This window comes from Strix aluco, chromosome 6, assembly GCF_031877795.1.
Source record: "Strix aluco isolate bStrAlu1 chromosome 6, bStrAlu1.hap1, whole genome shotgun sequence".
Lineage (NCBI taxonomy): Eukaryota > Metazoa > Chordata > Aves > Strigiformes > Strigidae > Strix > Strix aluco.
The window spans coordinates 26,194,794-26,214,210 of NC_133936.1; the positions used below are offsets into that span (position 1 = coordinate 26,194,794).

The following is a 19,417-nucleotide window of genomic DNA, read 5'->3' on the forward strand; positions in this document are numbered from 1 at the left end:
GGCCCCGCCGGAGCGGAAGCGGAAGCGAAAGCGGAAGCCGGGCCCCTCGCTGCCATGGCAACGGCAGCCGCCGGAGCGGAAGTCCTCCCCCGGCAGGCGGCGAGGGGCGCCGCCGCTCCCCCGGAAGCAGAAACGGCTGGCGCGCGCCCGGCGCCGCGGCGGCCGGCTCACCGCGGAGCTGCAGTCAGTGCTCGGGGCCCGGGCGGCGGCGCGGGGCGGCCCCGCCGTCTCCCTGCGAGGGCCGGGGAACCGGCCTCTGTGCTGAGCAATCCTGCCTCCCCCCCGCCCTCCTGACCTCCTGCTGCTCCGGCGGCCCGCGGCGGCGGAGGGCGGGCATGGCGGCGGCCGGCGGGGCCTGGTTTGTCCGGCCGCCCTGGTGCGAATGGGAGCTGGTGCCCGGGAGAGGAACCGCATCCCCGGCCTTTGACTGCCATTTTCCTTTCCCGTTCGTGCTTTTATCTCCCCAGTAGTGGAACGGGTTGTTCAGTGACGATTCCAAATCGGCCCAAAGAGTTGGCGCCACCTGAAAACACTGCCGAGACCAGCATGTTTGCCCTGTCTCAGCATCTCGTGCAGCTGGAAAGAATAAAGAGTAAAATCAAAACTCCTTTATTTCTAAATGTTGTGTAAGAGTTCTCTTAAGCAGTAGGGTAAAAGCGGGCCCTACGCTAAACACACAGTCCTGGAACACAGGCCAGTATGTTATGGCTGTCCTGGACTTTTTGAACATGAAACATCCCCTTTACAGCATATTAAGATCCAGAGTTTGTTACGGCTGATGGAAGGAAGGCTGTTTGTACCTTAGCACAATCTGCCAGCTTGCCTGTGGCTTTAAAAAAAGTAGGAGAAATTATTTCCAACTTCTCTGAAACATTTCAACAAGGTACTTGTTCCTTGGAGGGACAGCCCACGTGTTGCATGTCCTTCCTGTTATTTCTACTGAACAACGATACGTCCAGTATCACAGGCTGTACAATCTCTGTGATTTCTGTACACGTGAATAGTCACCAGCCAGATTTGGTTTCTGGCCATTCCAGACTAATGGCAAGTGTACCCAGCGAAGTTAGGTTTGCTCCCAGGCATGAGTGCTGCAAGGCCATGTCTCAAAAACTGTATGTGAGTATGTGAGCTGCTCAGCGCACGTGTTTTCACTGCTCTTCTATTTGCGTGATTCAGTAATCAATAGATACAGCTCTGATTCATCCCAACAAGGTAGTTTCAAAGAAGAATAATAATTAAAAGAACCCACAGCAAACCATTAAAATGATTTATTTTTTTTAGAGACCAATAAAACCAAATTGTTAATTTCGAAAACATGCTTTAAAAAGCTGAATCAGCATTGTTTGGGCTACTAAAGCAAAACAATGAGGGTAATGGTCTTAAAATACAAAAAAGAAAAGGATGCAGAAGTCTTCAGTTATACATTTGGAAAGTATGTAGGATTCACTTGCATTAGAACATACACACTGTATTTCTGTGCATGTCAGTTGTTTCCCATAGGCAAAGGTTCAGAGCTTATAATGGTATTCCCCACACAACTCTAAGTCACGGTGTCCAACATTCTTATAGATTGTTAATTAATTACAAAGTAATCCAAGGAAAAAAAGGTAACAAGCAGTATACAGTATGTGTTCCAATACTGGCACATTCAAGTATGGAAATCTCTGGGGTCTCTCATTTCAGCTGATTTATACCTCCCATTTCATCGTTATGTTAGAAACCATTCACATGATTTTACTCTTAAAAATCTTCTGTTTCTTTGACAAAGCCAATTAAAAAAATGTCTTGATCTACATTTTCTTGCCCAAAACACTCTTAAGCATTGGAAGTGTCTGTTACTATGTTTTACATAACCTTGAAATAAACCTGTTCTAAAATGTCACTCAATGCATAAATGATCTACCAATAACTAAAATTGTTTTAGTTTTATGAAGGAAAAATAAGTATTTGGCCTGTAGACTGAAACACTCTTATTTTTCCACTAGGATTAATTCATCTAAATGTTATAAATGACATTAGGCACTGCTGGTTGCAGTTTTCAAAAATAGTCTGTGAGTACTAGTATTGGCTTTGTTGATAACTACAGGCACATTATGAGATTGCAGTCCACTATAAGAAGGAACAATTAGCAAGGTCACCAGTCCAGAAAAATGCAGCTGCTGTACCAAGGACACCATCTGAAGGAATACCTGAGCTAAAATGAAACACACTTGTCTACTTGATGGTTATTTTCTGCAGGGCACAAAACATACTAACAACCTTCTCAGCAAGGTCCCTGGACCTTCAAATAGCAGGGGCTGGCTGTGACGGAACTGCGTGGGAGTTCAGTGTCCAGTTGCCACATGAGGCATCCAGTTTAAACTTCTGTGAGCTACTGCTGCCTGACCTTGTAAGCGTGATTCTGCTTTGGAGCAGGAGCAAGACTGCATCCTGACTGAAGCAGATGTCTACATCTTGATCATGTTATGAAGCTGTTCTGTTTTGCCTGTAGGTCTCAGGCTGGGAGAAAGGCAAAATGATGGGGCACTTTTAGGGGAAATCGTCTGGTTTTCCTACTGGAACTATGGTCAAAGACACCTCTCGGACATCTCGTTCTCGGAAGGTGGGAGACCCTTCTATCTGAACCACAGGACAGTCTCTACCCCAGGTGCTCCTCGCCTTGAACAGTGTTTGGTTTTCTGGCAGGGTCACAGTGTTGTGTTGCAGGGGAGCGCTTTAATCCAGGAGGACATACCTACGAGCCCCTCCTGAGCTCTTCCACCAAAGCCTATCTACTCTGTGCACCTCCCAGGCATGAAGCAGAAATTGGGGCTGTACCCAGCAGGTGTCCCGCCTCCTTGCTGAGCACATGTAAGGGGCTTTGTCAGGAGGGCAGGAGACAACCCACCCTTGTGACTCCCCACAGGCTGGTGGGGAAGGTGCACCTGCAGTTCGAAAGCCTGCTCCTAATCAAGTAGGATTTGAATGTCAGGCTCTTTCCGGATTACCCTACACAATGCTAGGGTGTTGATGCCTTTTTTTTTTTTTTTTTTTTGGTGAGGAAAGGTTGATTTTGGTAAGCAGTCTCATAGGTGGGAATCCTGAGTGGAATTATTGTGTGGCCTGAACTATCTCTGAGGATGGGGAGGAAGACTGAGGTCTTCTCCTGAGCATTTTCTGCTGATGACGTGAGGGCTGCTGGCTGGCTCCTGTGAGACCTCATGGCCTGTAATTCGTGAGACAAGAAACCTGCCTGAATTCAGGCTGTGGTTAGTACTAGTCAGTAGGACACCTAGAAAAAAGGCATTGCTGTTGAACCAGCTTGAAGAACCTTCGGGGGAGAATCAAGCCCCTGTGACCCTATGGATGGTCCATGTGCTCAGCACATTTTAGCACTGGAATTATAAATGCTAGGGCCCTCATTCAAGGCCAAATTTCCACTGACAGCTGGGGCAAATAAGTGATGACTTCTCTGTTGCTGAGGCAGACCAGATGTGTTTGGCCTCTCCAGGGAAAGGCCAAGCAGCTCTTTACTATCACTGTCCTGGGTAACAGTGGGTTCTCTGTCCTCTTCTCCACATGCCTGCTAATTTGTCCTCGTCTCTTGTAGACCTGTATTTTATACACACTCACAGAACTAAGCTGATTTCAATGGGTTTTGATCTCTCCTTGTGCAGTGGGCAGGGAAACAAGTAAAAGAGGGAGAATGCCCATTTAATAACCTACACACAGTCATCTCTCCTGTGCACATCTCGGAAGAGTCTGGCAAAACTGACTGAAGTACTGGGAAAATGCTTCCTTATCAGAAATAATGAAAAGCAGATACAATTTCTGTCTATCAACCTTGTAAGCACTAGCTAAAAAGTGTTTTCCATCATCTTAAAATATGAGAAGCTTGGAATATATTTCTTTACTGTACTGCATGCTTCCACAAAGAATCTTCGTTTTCTCAAAAATGCAAGTCTTTTGCTGATTCCTAAGCTAAGTGTTAAAAAAAGAAAAAGTGTAAGATTTTTTTTTGTTTGGTTGTTTGGGTTTTTTTTTAAGGTTGAGCTATATCACTTTCAGAGACCAAATGCTGTTCTGAGATGCACTACTGTGCCCCCCTAGTTTCAGGAGGGTTGCTTCATTTTGCCTGAGAACAATTTGATAAAGATCTAGCCGTGCTCTCTCATTTTCTTCCTTGTGATGGAGGAACAGAACCATAACATTAGTCAGCACTTTCTGAATTTTGACCCACAATAGCAAAGATACAGAAAGACAGGAGAAATAGATGGAGGCAATTACAAACAGTCACTTGATTGATGGTTGACATTGTTAGAGCTTCAGCTGTATGTCAGGTTGTGGTGGTGCTGAATCCCCATCCCTGCCGGTGGGTGTTGCCATGGGCAACAGCGCACTGAAGCCAATAAAAAGGAGAGGAAAAGAGGGAAGACTCAACCTTGGGGGAAGCTGTAGGGTATGCGCTATAAATTATGTTATACTTAGCAATATGCAATATCAAAATTCAGGAAAGCTGTGTCTACCTGCCAGCAGTACTATGTCAGTTCCTAGTATCTGTTTCTCCCCTAAAGTATATCATGTTAAGTTTTGTATGGCTTGCTGCTTACTATCCTGCATCTGTCTTTATTCAGGGAAGAAAGAAGTGGTAAAATAATAGCAGAAACATTTCCATTTGGTGCATGTATTCACTGCTGTGCAGTCTGCATTTCTGCTCCTTCCCTGCTTCTTTCTGCTAGAGACTGATGTGGTTCAGTTGCATACTAACAGATTGGCTTGCAATGGTACTGAAATTTCCAGCTCTTCTCCTATACACATGATTAGTAGCACAGAGGGTTTTTGTTTTGTTGCATTTTTTTTAAAGAAGCGATCAGCAGATTTGTTGTTTCTGTTTGATTGTCAGACAGATGTAGTCAGCTTTTCAAAGGCGCTAACGACTCACTTTCCTTAGAAAGGAGGAAAGCTCTTTTTAGCATCTGGTCAGCTGGGCCAGGTTCTGATTTCCATTAAACTGGTGCCAGTTCAAGGTAATTCCACTGAAGTAAATGGAGTTTGGCACAGGTGTAAAACTAAGCTGAATTCAGCTTTAATTTCTGCTGCCAGACAACCCTATATTTAGAATCCCATTTTTCATGGAGTACAAAGGCAAAAAAAGCCTATGAATGGGAACTCGTAAGCACTGCAACATGACTCCTCTTGTGTCCGGTCATGCAGCAGAGAAAGCACCCTCAAATCATAGATTACAGTTTTGCTACACTAGTGATCTTTGCACTAATGGAAAGAGACCAACTTTCAGGTAACAGTACTGTCATCACAAAGAACTAGACATGTTTGGTTTTGTGACCTGTCATGTTTGATTAGATTTTTATGAACATCTTTACCACAGATGTCTACATGTGAGCCTTGACTAGTGCTGTGGTGGCTGTAATGGTAGCATCTCAAATTGTACTGAAAGAACTGCAAGAGAAGTAAGAGGTAGTCAGTCCAGTATGATGATATTCTTCCTCTCCATCATTTCAAAATATTAATTTCAACTGGAAATTATACTGGAAAGGCTTATCCGTAGTCCACTTTTCAATGTAATATAAACCTGAAGCACAAAGCAGCAGATTTTCTTTTTTATTTGTATTCTATTTTCATTAAAGCCCATTAAACTTTTCCTTAGGGGACACTGTAATTTTAAAAAAATGAATGTATTAAAAGAGCATTTTTTAAAAGAAAAAAACCCAACTCTAAAATTACCATGCAATATTTTGCCTTTATGCAAACTTCCCCTTGCTGAGAAATTTACTGCATTGTTAATATGAATTTCTCAGGGAAGCAGGGACAGGTTGGTGTTTTTAAAGATAATAAAGTTTGTTTTTAAATGTAGCAAAGGTAGGCAATTCTAAAGGCCCTGATCAATCACTAAGAAGCTTTGTTGTAAAAAAATACTTCTTTAGAATACAAAGCAGGCTTTTCAGAACATTCAGGCATAAAAGAGGAGGGAAGAGTGAGAGAGGAACATCACAAAAGCAGGCATAATTGATTCATAACATGTAGTGAAGAGATGCAAAACAACAATGTAATTACATACTATTCTGTTTTCCTGCAGCTCCTTGCATATGAATTGACCAGCTTGCATCCCAGTTCTGCTCTGTATTATTAATTTTATTAAGCTGTAAGTTCTTATATTTCAGTCTGTTGTCAGCTTTACAGATTTTTACAGCAGCAGTTGAAATGTAGTGGAGCTGAATGAATGCTTCTTGTGCTAAGTCTTCTGTGTCGCTCCAGATACCAGCGCAGTCTCACCGCAGGCCTTCCTTTCAGTCCCACTAAGCCTCCCAGTAAAAGCAAACTATGCTGCCATCAAGATAATATCCACTCAATTAAGCATGTCTGTGAAAGCATTTCTTAAAAAAAATGGTGGGCCTAAGTTTATGAAAACCTTTCAGACAGCTCTTATCGTAAAGCGACACTGACATTTGCAGGCTTAATTTATGTCTTTGAGAGACATGGGAAAGCTAGAGGAAAAGGAGGATGAGGATGCCGCCTGAGAAGGAAGTCTTTTTTGGTGCAGCTCCTCCCATTTACCTCTATTTACTGCCACAGAGTCCAGCATAGGCTTCAGTTTCACATTCAACTTCACTAGACACTGGAAGATTAAAAAAAGAGAGGATGAGAGAAAAAATATTGACAGTATTTCCACTCTTTTGATGGACAGTCCAGGGAGTAGCAGGGTAAAAAGAGTTTAATCTGCACCGTGTCCCCGCCCTCTTCGCCCCCAGCTATAAATTCCTGTGTAGGTAAAGCTTATTGTTCCCACTGAGATCTCTTTATCTTACTCATCTTACCTGAGACTTTAAGTAAGCCACCAAAAATATAAAAAAACCCACATAAGGTGGCAGAGTTGCTGCTCAACTACTTTAGCTTTCTTGTAATCCTTAAAGATAATCCTTTTGAGGTATCCCCCAAGTGCCTGAGGCTATCTGGTTGCTGGCATCTATGAGCAGGAGGTCCACTGGTTGGATGTCAAGTTGGACAAAGCTGAAATAACCTTTAGATTCTCCCTAGTGCTAAATTCTTATTTCCTATAGATAAGTAAATGACAACAGTACTGTGCTTTCCAAAGCTGGCAAAAAATCCATTTGTGTGCTCAAAATAAAGGAAAATAAAAGTTTTCTTTTTAGATTGCACTGAAATCACCTCTTTTCTACATACCCAGTCCAAAGCTCACAGAAGCCAGTAAGAATCTTTTATCTGGTTTCAGCTGGCTTTAAATCAGCTCCAAAATTATATAATTCCTGCATGTCTTTGCTAGAAGTTTCTTCTACCTTCCCCTTTAGTATTAAATGCTTACGTGGAAGGACCACAGGTGCTTTGCTTGGTTTTGTCCCTATGTTAAAGAGAGACAGAACCTCATTAACAGCAGCACCCACATGTGAAGAAAGGGTTAACCAGTTACCTCCCATGGGGTCATATAATGTGCCCTTTCAGGACAGAGGAGTACTATTCTTTTGCAGCTGTTTTGACTAGCAAAAACTGGGTTTTGATGAGACTTGGGTATCATGCTTTCTATGATAGCATGGAAACTACGTATTTGTCATTTGAAATAAAAGGCAAAAAAAGTAATGACAGAGAAGACAGCAAAAGTTGCTCTTCTAAAAGTGCAGGAAATGATAAGGAAAAGAAAGAAAAGGGGAAGCAGGTACCTTTGCAGTTGATCATTTTCATTATTTGCTTTAAATAGCAGGGTTAACAGCAACCACTTTAAATGGTCCCCAGAGTCCAGACACCACTAAAGAACTGGATTTTTTTATAGCTAGTCTGCAAGCCATGGGAGCTTGGTTAGCTACTGAAGTAAGTATTGGTAGATTTTTAATTGAGCTATTATATGATAATTAAGGGTTAATGGCCCGATTTTAAGATGTGCTGAAAACTTGCAATTTCAGTTGACTTCAGTAGGAAATATGAATGCTCAGCACTTCTGAAAACTCACGCCATGTGTAAGAAGCTGATTTGTGTGGAACTTGAAGCAAATCTGCTTGAAATTATTTCCTTAGAATATGGCACAGACTGGGCAGATAATTTTGCAACCTTGGGCCTGGGGTAAGAGGCAGAGTTTAGTGCAGTCTCTGCCACATATAGTATTGCTCACTGGTGACGGTCATTCATTTGATAGAATGGATGTGGATTTGAAACATTCCCATCACCGTGTCTCAGAGCTGCCCATTTTTAGCTCTATATTTCACACCGTTGTGTATTCCTTAAATCTGCTTTGGCAGAGTCCAAACCAGAAGGGCAGTAATACATTATAAACACCTGAAAAGCTCACTGTTATCATTAGCACCTGCGTTACCACTGCCAACTCAGTGTCTAGAGGTAGCAAGTCTTGACAGCAATTCATCAGATCCTTTCTGTGCAAAGCCAGTATCCATCCACTGGCAGTTAAGCTTGCTAGTATTTCTTAAATCCTAAGAAAGTTTTTGCAAAGTATTTTTCCAATATTCACTTTATATTAAAAGAAAAAAAATCAGTGTTTAAAAATCAGTATATTTCAAAGGTTTCTAAGCACAAAGAAGGCATTCTGCACTCACATCCAATCAGCCCTAGGATCTGTAAGCATAAAATGCAGTACAGGCTGTTCCTGGCATAAATGGTATACCAGCAACCTGTACCTGCTACAGGCAACATAGAGGAGAAGGAGCTCATTGGGACAGTGGACTTGGTCTCAGTGTGGCTGTGCAGCTCTTGGCTATGTCTGTGTCCTTTCTGTACTGGTTTTTTTTGCCAAGACTGACCACAAGAGCATGATGTTTTCAATCCTAGTGCCAGGGAGCAAATGCAGAAGTCTGGGCATGACCTACTGCTGTGCTTGTCCCTCCAGGCCTAGGCATATGCCACATTCTTATGGTGGGAGGCAGCCCTCTCATGTACAGTGCCAGGAGGACTGTGAGTGCTTGAGCTGTTTAGATCAATCAGCTTTGCATTGACTACAGCAGAGACCAGAAGCTCAGGTAAATTGGGGATGGATTCAAGAAGCACCCACACAGTTCTACAGTAATCACTGTATCTTATGAGCTGTAAACACATTTTAAATCCAAAAGTAAATACATATATTTCTTAGAAATACATACCTAAGTGCATATTACAGAGTCTAATAACCCAGGTGCAACAGAGGTTACCAGCTAAATAGCAAGAATGGTTAACTTATAACATTAACTTTGATGAAATAGATTAAAAGGAGTATTTAAGAAAGAATAAACCATGTCATTGATATTCATTTTTACCACAGCACAAGCAATTAATTCTATGGAATACTTACAAAATATACAGTGTAATTTTAAGATACTTTATTTTGTCACACATTAATTTAGATTAGGGATACTTGACAGTGCAGACTTTGCACTTGGTCTATAAAATGTCTTTATTCAGACATTGATTTGATGTTTAAACCATGGATTCTGTATTTAGTATCCTTTCACTTTAGGACTCTTTCATTCTGATCTAGTCTTTTAATTAAACCAACTACTATAATTCCTATGGAAATTAGCTTTTATTTTATTTTTTCCAGCTACCAAAGCATTTTAGTAGGACTTTTCTGATACAAAGTACACAAATTTGATTTTATTTCTGTTTGAGATGTAATTAAAAACTCATTTGATTACTATATATCTGGCCCTGTTTTAATTATTAAACTCCAGTAATCAATTTTCTTTTATGAAGCTTCTGGGAAATTATCTCAAAAGCAACATATTTCTCTCCCTTCTGGCAGACTCTCGACCCTTTACTGAATTACATTCATAGCACCTGTTCCTGATCCGGATTAAACCACCAATTTATTCCCAAAGCTCTTTAAGTTTATTTGGCTGTAGCCTAGTCAGCGTTTTCTACCTCCTGGCTGCACTTTTGCTTTCCATTTTATTGCATGAGAACCCCTTGATGTACTGCTCCTCCATGCCACTATTTTTGATGCATCCCTCTTATGAACAGCTTTGCTAGGGATCTGTCTAATTTGCTATCCAGCTTCTTAACACCCAATTTATTATTTGCTCTAGTAGGAAGAGGCTTGGTTGCCAACAGCTGTCTGACATGGGATACCACCACATAGACTCATAGCTCCAGAAACTCCCTCTTTCCTTGCTCCTCCTTGGTGCAGCAGGCAGGCTGTGAGCTGGGGTGAGGGAACCCCTGCCTGGGGGAGTTCCTGTCTCTCCGCAGGGGACCTTGATGCCCACTTGCAGTCCTTCCGCTGCAATGCAGCTGCCTTGCTGCACAGCAGTAGGTACAGGATTGGTGACCTTTCCCATTTTATCCCCTTTTCTGTAAAAGCGGTTCTTAATAGCAGAGTGATAAAGCATGCTGGAGGAGCAGTCATGCTGGAGGCTACACGCTCCAGCGTTAGGAAAAGCCAGATAGGTTTGCAGTTCCCTTCTGCATCCATATATTACCTCAGATGCATGACTAAGCTGTTTCTCCAAAAGTTACTGCATAGCACTGACTTTTTCTTACCACCTTCAATTATTTAGGTGTCTTTTGGACTATATACTGCTCTGCCCACAGCATACTTTCACAAGGTATAGCTCCTCTTACATAGAAGCTCCTCCAGTACAAGGAAAGGTTAAAGGCACTTCAGCAATACATTGTGTGTACCTGGGAGTGGGGCAGGGCTGCCTGAAGGAAGAGCTCAAAAGGGGGAGAGCATGAAATACTCAGAGGAAGCTATTTATGGGAGAAGGTAAGGAGGGGAGAGTGGTTTTTATTGGGCATAGAGATGTGTTTCTTAGGTATATTTTGCTAGATAAAGCATAGAGAATGCAAAAATAGTAGAGGTAGCAACAAACCACTTCAGGGAGAAGGTGATGGGTAGCAGTGGAGGCACTTGTTGGTAGATCTACCTCCTGGGTTGAAGGGTGGTGGTGGGGGAGAGGTCTTGATCTGCTACATCACCTTCATCTCTGGGAAAGGATGTTAGCTGAAACAGCCAAGATGCAGCACAGATGTGGCCAAAGTCTAAACTATTGCTAAAGCAAATACAACATTTTGTTGTATTCTAAGACTAATACCAAATCCTTTTAAAAAGGAGCACAGTATGCCCTAACTTACAAACAGAGCAGGACCTCCAGAGTATATACTTTTTTTTTTTACCCTGGAGATTCTCATCCAAATATTGACCAATTCTGACCTTGCTTAACTTACGAGCTTTGACAAGATTACAGCTTATGGAAGTATGGTTGTGGGTCTAATATTTGTAAAGTGAGTTTATGGAATAAGACCATATAAATTCATTTTTATGACTGAGCACATATCAAAAAGTTATAGGTCTCAGTGTTCACTCTACTTTGGAACCCAGTGGTTTCTAATGAATCACTTTTATTATGTAGGCAGTTTCTGAGTTGGAAGGGAGGACTAGTGACCGAGAAGCCATAGGGATAAATTCAGACCTGGTGTAAGCAGCATATGAAGCATTGCTGAAGTCAAGAGAGTCGTGACCAGTTACAGCAAAGCTGAATTGGACTCCTGAGTTTTGCTGAAGTGGCTTTCACGTGAGAATACATAGGCCAAAGGCGAGCCATTTATCTGGAAGTCCTTGAACTTCAGATTCGTTCAGATAAAAGGGAACCTGTACTGCAGTCATCCACAGATTTGATCTTCATAATACAAATACTTGATGGAAGTTGTTTTGAAAACCACTAAGCATTTCTGTATGTATGCCTGTGTACTAAAACCAAAAAGAGTGCTAAAATTCTTCTATAGGTAGAATACAGAAGATAAAGTGATACAGAGAAGATATAGGGATTAACTTCTATGAACCTTTGACTGTTTGCATATATGAATTAATTATTTCCCCTACTGATTCAGGGCCATATTTAATCATTATATTTCAGAAAAAAATACTGTATTTGGGAGGGGGATGAGTTGATGAAAAAAATAAATTACCACCATTTCCTCATAGTTGAAGGAGACTTTGTTTATTCTGGCTAAGGCTTACTGAGGAGGGGTCCAGGTCATCAAGTACATAATGCATCGGTGCATTGCATTTTCGTTTCTGCCAGGGAATTTTTTTCTGATGCCTAAAAATGTAATTAGATTAAATGAATATACTACTAACTTTCCTGATAGAAAACAGGAGTTTCTTTTAGCTTCTCTATAGAAATTGTTAGCAGTGTGGAAGGAAGCCAGTTGTGACTGGAAAGGGATCTAATACATGCACAATTGTTCAGCTCTTCCACTATGAATTAGCATTGTGCTTCTTTCTGGTGACGGTACAGTAGCAGGAATAATGCTGCACTCCTTTGTAAGTAAACATGCATACTACAGAGGAATGATTATAAAGTAAGGTTCTCCACTGGTAAAATGTGCCAGGTACTTCAGGGAGGAAAATATGTACAGAGCTCCTGGTAGCCAAATGTGCTTTGACCAATATCAAGCGTGCTGTGCTGTCAAAGGGAAAGAGTAATACTGAAGGACTGGGTACCCACTGAAGTAGCTCAACTGATGTGTTGCTATAGCTGCAAATGATTCATCTGTTCATAATAATTTCATGAAACCAAGGGTTTGCTTGGAAGAGGAAGAGTTATTATTTCATAAACAACTTCTTATTTGGCTCTGCTGTTTATGGTTTGATTCTATGCATAAAGCATGCAAGAGACAGAATGTTTCTAACTCTTTTCCTTTCAACATTTTAACCAAGCAACTGATCAATGTCTTCTGCCTTGATATTAAATGGATTTTGAAAAACTCTTCAAACCATATCAGTCTCATATCCTTATTTAGTTCTTTGAATTTGCCCTCAGCTGGGAATTCTGCAGGCAACTGTGATTCTGTTGTGTTAAACACTTACTTGAAGCATTTCATCCATCATCATTTCTCGTCCTTTTCTGATGCAATGTAGTTTGTGCTTTGTCTTTCTTGAAACTGAATGGCTGTTAAATTATCCATTTATCTTCTTTCAGATTTGCTGTACAATTTGAGTTCCCTCTATTGGCTGTCTCTTCTACCTTATCTACCAACTTTTCAATCTACTTCCTCAGATCTTTATATACATTTCCATACACAACTGTATGTCCTTTGCAACACATTGGGCAGATAATTCTAAATAAGACAGCAACAGAAATTGTAGTATTATGAATTATTCACTTTTTCTCACAGATCCAGCTGAAAGCCTTTAGTGAAGCTTAGCCTTTAGTAAAGCTTAGCTTCCCCAGCTTCACTTAGCTTAGTTTTACTAAAGTCAATGGCAAATATTGGTTTTTCTATCTTCTCCCAAATACCTTGGCACAAGATGACTATTTGAGAAGTAAGTTGAAGTATTCTTGTTTGAAGGGAAAAGGTACTCATTTCTGCTGCCTCCTCTTCTAAGCATTTCTAAATTCCTAAAATTGTCAATAGTAATACATTGTTTCATCAATAATCGCACCAAATTATGAAAATCCTAGCAAAAATAAATGTTCTGTTAATTTCCAAAAGAAAAATTAATCCTTCCTTGCGCTTGGGAAACAAGAAAAGAGGATCAGGATCTTTCTGCCTATTGTAAAAAGGTGTTTGTGATACTCATAGACACAAAAATCCTTGCTCTGAAACCACCAAAACTGTGCCTCTCCATATTACTCTGTAAAATAGCGACTGACTGGGAAGGAAATTGCAAATAAAAGCATTCTTTCTTCTTTTCCCAGTTTTTCTTTCTTGTATAGCGCTTCACCTTTTCTCTCCGTTAGTACAAAAGTAGCAGGAAAACCCCAGACTCTTAGGTTAAGGGCATGAGGTAAGAAAAACAGTTTGCTGATGCTTATTCCCTTACTGGAAGTTGGGATACAGTCACTGTATCTGAGTTTTCTGAAAGTTCAAGAGAATTCATTCTGGGTGGCCCCATTTAGATTAATCATTAGCAGACAAGCAACAAGGCCACAGAAGTGCTGAACCTAGTTGAGTTCCTATTTCAAGGCTAGAGAAAGATCCTTCTGCAGCGCCAAAATCTCCTTTCTCTGGGACAAACCCATATTCCTAATGTAATCCTTAGCTACCAACTCCTCCCAGCACTGGCATTTGGCCTGATTAAGTTTCCTCTGAAGCAAATTTCTTGCAAACACAGCAGAATATGTTGCACCTGCTCTTCCTTGGATAATATTACCCTCTGGATTTCAACAGAAAGTGAGACTAATTTGATCTGCCAACGTCTGTGCAGCCTCAGTCCATGGTGTATCACATACTGCATCCTGAGCCTATCTGCCTTACTAATCCTTGTCAGCCAGGCAGTCCCAGGAAGCACAGATACATCATCTCTCACACTCTGTCCAAATCAAATGTCAGAAATAAGCCCTGCCAAAAGTGTGCATCTTTATGGTATTCTTTAGGATCTTTCAAAAGTTATCCTTTTCTTCCCTCAATGTGCTACAAAAGAAAAGCTGATCTCAATGAGAATTACACAGAGCTGATCAAATTGCTTCCTGTGAACACATTTTTCCAAATAGCTTAGTCCCGATCCTCCCCCTCCCCTTTTTTTTTACTTGTTAAAGCACTTCTCAACAACTTGTGAACATATTTCAGGGAATGTCTTATAATATTGCTCACCGTGAACAGCTCACGATGTGGTGCTATCCCTGCCCCCTGACTAGTTGCAAACTTAAAATAGAACATGACTTTTGTACAAAGAATCGCAGGTATGGGTGAATAGTGGGTACAGCAAGCCATTTCCAAAATGTTCATACAGAAAAACTCTTCCTCATTAAATAATTAAAAAAAAATTTCAGTTCTGACTGTATAAAGTTGACAGAAACATCTGAAGGAAAAAGTCATTGTTTTGGCTGCATCCAGTGACTCTTGCCTGAGTAAGGACTTAGCCATCCCATACCATTCCAGGCTATTCTGGACAAAGCAGGACTTCTAGAGGAGTGGTCCAAACCCTGAATTTCTTATACAATATTTCCTTATGCAAAATTGTAATTGAAGGAATGAGGGAAAGAGAGAAGTGTTAACTGAGGAAGGGCTTCATCAGGATACAGCAGTGTAAGCATGATTGTTAAAGCATGCCTTTTCCTCCTTCTCTTCTGCCTTATAATTGTAACTAGAATATACACTTTTGGAAAAAACTCACTGTGTGTACATATGCACTTCCAATTCAGGTGTCAAAGTCAACTCTTGAACTGAGGAAGTTAAAGCACAGAGGTAGCCATGACTGTGGAGATTTCTGTGTATTTTTTCTCTGCTTTGTAGAGGTTCTACCATTTATGACACCCTGTGCATTTAATGTATGCTTACAAGCAGAATAGATGCTTTTGCAGATACTCTAAAGACAGATTTAATTACAAGGGTAGACATTATCTTCTGTAGGAAGACAGGCATATCGGAGCTCTTGGAGTTGTAGACAGAGTGATTAGATTTCTTTCTAAGTACATCAAACGATGTGATAAAGAAGGACTCTGTCCCTCCACATTCCGTTCAAAGCATTTAAAGTACTTGCTAGGCTATACATAAGTGTTTCTACTCTTCCCAGATTCCCCCTAGAATCCTGGATGGAGTAATGCAAATTCACTTCTGTAGATACTATTTTATGTTTAAAGCTCTCAATACCCAAGAAAATCTTGAATAGCACTAAAATAGCACTAAAATGGAGCAGTTCAATGGAGCACCAAGGTAGAGGTGAGCAGGGCAATCTCAGACATGCATAAGTTGTAAAAGCCATGAGCTTCTTTATCTTCCACAAAGACATCTCCCTTAAATTTAAATAGCTGCTGTCATTGTCACTGACTACCTGACTATGTATTTATCTGCCCAGAAGCAGAGTGCATGGCCTTTGGCCCTGCTATTCATAGTGTTACTGTCTCTGCCTAACAATGCTGTGAACAGAGCTGGGCTTCTGTTAGCATCTTTTGTTTGATGGGAATCGCTGAAGCTTTGATGTTGTTTGTGAGAAAAATAATGATTAAAAAGAGTAAGACCTTCACTCTCCCACTCTGTCTGCTCCCCACAGAGAAATCTAATCTGAGTTGGGAAAAATCTGTGACTGATCCTGTCTTAGGTATACACAAACCACAGAGACCAGGAGAGAAATCTGTTACTGTTGAAACTCTTAGCATCTCTTTACAGGAGGGTCAGAGAGGTGATTTTTCTTAATGATCAAAATTTTGTTTCCTGTTACACAAATGTGTATGTCCAAATAAGTACAGAATACTTGCTCTGTGTGGTGAATACAGCTGTCAGTGTAGCCATAGTGCTTTATTTTCAGTGGGATGTCTTAATTTTCTGCTTTAAGTCGCATGTGCTTCCCCTTTATAGAATATTCTAACAAAAAAGGGGATGATTACTTCATACTGGAACTACATTAGTAGATTTGAAATGCTCTACAGTTCCAAAAAATGCATTTTTCCTTATAAATTATTATTCTAATAAGCTTGTTTCTCATCTCTACTGATGAACACTTTTCTTGCTGGCATTTTTGAATGAAGAGCAAATGTGATGCAGTAAAGCATAACTAAAACCTCTAAAATCAGAGCTTCAGAGTAAATGGATGGCTGTTCTGCTACTCAAGGCAAAAACTCCACTGTCACATAAAAATACTCTGATCAGTGATCACTACAGTAACAAAAAAGTAAATTCAATAAAATTATAATGTCCCAAGTGTAATAAAAAGCAATGAACAAAAAATTGGGAAGCTTTCATCTTCACAAACCTTTGATCCAGAGTGTGAAGGAAACAGATTTGATTACTAAGGTATTTTGAAATTTGAGGTGACTTGATTCCCACATTGAGCAGCAGATGTGGGAGAGAGCAAGGGAGCAGAGCTGTGGCTTACCTTGTGCCAAGAGCAGTCAGGTTTACAGAGCAAATACAAAAAGGTTTTGGATTTAGACACTTGGATATGGGAAATCTAGCTGTGTGTGATTCCTGGTATTTATTTATTTATATCCCCAGTTATCATTATATATCTATATTCAGCTTCAAGCTCCATGTTAGCTTATGATGTAGCATGTTTTGGATATCTGTGACTTTCTTTCTTCTGGGTGGGATGGGTATTTCAAGGGGCAGTCAAACATGATTACTAATGGAAGTTGCACAGATCTTGATGATTTGCTAGTCACTTGTAAAGCTCCTCATATAAAGGGGCCAAACTCAGAAAACACTTCTAGCCAGGTAAGCAGAGGGATGTGATACACATCCCCCAATAAAGGAGACTTCATTATCCTTTACTTGGGAGAAGAACTGCACCTCAGAGTGGCTTGTCTTGAGCTACTTTAAGGAAGTGCAGAGGGCAGAGCAGATGCATAAGGAGGAGGTAGTGCCAAATCTCCACAGAAGACTGATCAAGTCCCAGAGAATGTTTCAGAACGGAGAAAAAAATACAAGGCTAGGAAGGCCATAACTCTAAAATGCTCTGCAAAGTTTATATACTGTTTTAAATATGAAACATTCCTCATGGGCACTCTGGTATGTAGCCTAGCTCATAAGCCTGGACTGTGGAGAAGATATGGTTTGTTATAGTACTGTTGGTGGCACTGGGGTGGTGTCAGACCACTCCTGGAAGTTTGGACTGTGAAGTTTCTTCTGTATTTCACGCTTCAGAGATCCCAAGAATTGCCTACTCTTGGGAACTACTTTGAGCAAAGAAAATTCAAGGGGGCTCTGCTGATCTGCTCTCTGACTTCAATGGAAGTTACCAGCATTCACGGGTTGCTGGGACCATCTCTGCTGTGTGGGTGTCAAATAACACAGAGCACAGCATTAGGTCCTGCTGTAGCAACTGCATTGGTATGGACGCATGCATTCCCCACAGAGTTCCCTTCGGGGATCTGGATGTTAGGATCTGCCCACATGGATTCGGGACTTCTAATCACTAGCATGGACAAAACTACATGCAAAAGCCTTGATTTTGTTCTCTATGGTATAATGTTATAATTTTGGTATCAAAATGAGTGTCAAATGTTTATTTCAAACATACGGTTTTTATCAGCGCTATGCTAGTGAGCTATACAAGTACCGCTAAGATTTTACTAATTTGTCAGCTGCCACTACGCTTCTTTATGTTGCATTTGTAATGATGTAACCCATTCTCTCTCCACATGCAGTTCCTACAACATATTACAACAGCTACAATTTTAAAGAATGCATTTGGAAAGAAAAAAAAGAAATCTAGGACTTGGACATAGTTGTAGTGTTCAGCCAGCCCTGAACGGAGGATTTACAATGCCTGAATACACTGCTGATGTGATATGTGTATTGAGGTTTGATTAAGCTGGATATGAAAATTAAAACTTGGCTCCACATTGAAGAGAGAATCTCCCGCAGTGTGATACTATGACATCAAGTTTTCTGTTTACCCCTAAGGCTGGAGCTGCAATGACTTCCAGGTTTGATGGTGTCTCTTTTTTAAGTTGTTGAGCAGCAGGCTAATAGCTGCACAGCATGATGCAAAGACAGCAGAAAGCAGGGAAATCAGATGTGAATATATTCCCCAGAGATCTCCTGCTAAGATGGAGCTAACTAACCAGAGCTTTAGTGCTCAGATGTAGTCTTCTCATGCAGAGGATGGGCTGATTATCAGCCCTTTCTGCTTTATTGTACATTTTTGGATTACAGATGCTATTACAAATCATGAATTCTGGTATAATATGCATTCTAGAGTAATATGAACTATTATATTGAAAGGAACATTATTTTTAAAGAGTTTTCATCCAATGTCAGTCATGTCACCTCCCTCCACCATTGTTGTCCAAAATGATCTTGGTATTTTAAAAAATACAGGTTTATATTCTCCTGTGCTTGCTTTGCCTTGTTTGAAAGCTATAGCTTTAGTTTATTTCATCATGACAAAGACTGACCTAAGAAAGGGACAGGATCTACTGACAAAGCAGTACGCCACCTCGCTGTTCACAGAAGCGCATGTTGTCCATGTTACGCCACAGAAGCCTTTGTGGCTGGACAGTCACTTCACTATTACAACAGCAGCAGCCTCAGATGCCACAAGGTGTAGAGGGCAGTGGAAGCAGATCATCCTTCTTACCTCGTATGCTACTGGTGACATATCTGGTCTGTACAATGAAAAGGAACTGCCAATCTGCTTTTGTTTCTGTGCAGGGAAGCTACATTCAGGGACAAGATCATCAGTTTAATGTTAACATGGGAGCTGGTACCTGCTTCCCAACTCTTGGCTTAGTATCATCAGTGGCCCGTTCATTGCTTGGAGATAAGAAGCAGTTTCAGGTGCAGTGGTAACCGGGGGAACTTGTTGCAGTTCCCCAAAAATGCCTAGCGAGAACATCCCCACGTTTTCCCAGATATCAGTGGCCAATCTGGCAGTCTTTATTGACATAAGGTGGTCTGCGTGGTTTCAGTAAGTAGGAGGAAGACTGGCAGACACAGTTATTGATGGTTGAGTTTCTACAGTGTTATTTGCCATTTATCATCCTGCACATGTAGCTCTGCTTTCTATACAAATAAGACAGAAGAAGTTAAAATGGTGAAG

The 19,417-nt window shown here is 40.9% G+C and overlaps 1 protein-coding gene across 1 annotated transcript in view; it reads right to left on the reverse strand.

Annotated features, from left to right (window-relative positions):
- Nucleotides 1-6,277: 6,277 nt before the first annotated feature.
- PDE11A (phosphodiesterase 11A) overlaps nucleotides 6,278-19,417 on the reverse strand; it is a 137,490-nt gene continuing 124,350 nt past the window's right edge. Inside the window, exon 20 of the mRNA XM_074828301.1 lies at nucleotides 6,278-6,613. Coding sequence (XP_074684402.1) covers nucleotides 6,452-6,613 — 162 coding nt within the window. The 3' untranslated portion in view covers nucleotides 6,278-6,451. The remainder of the gene's footprint in view (nucleotides 6,614-19,417) is intronic.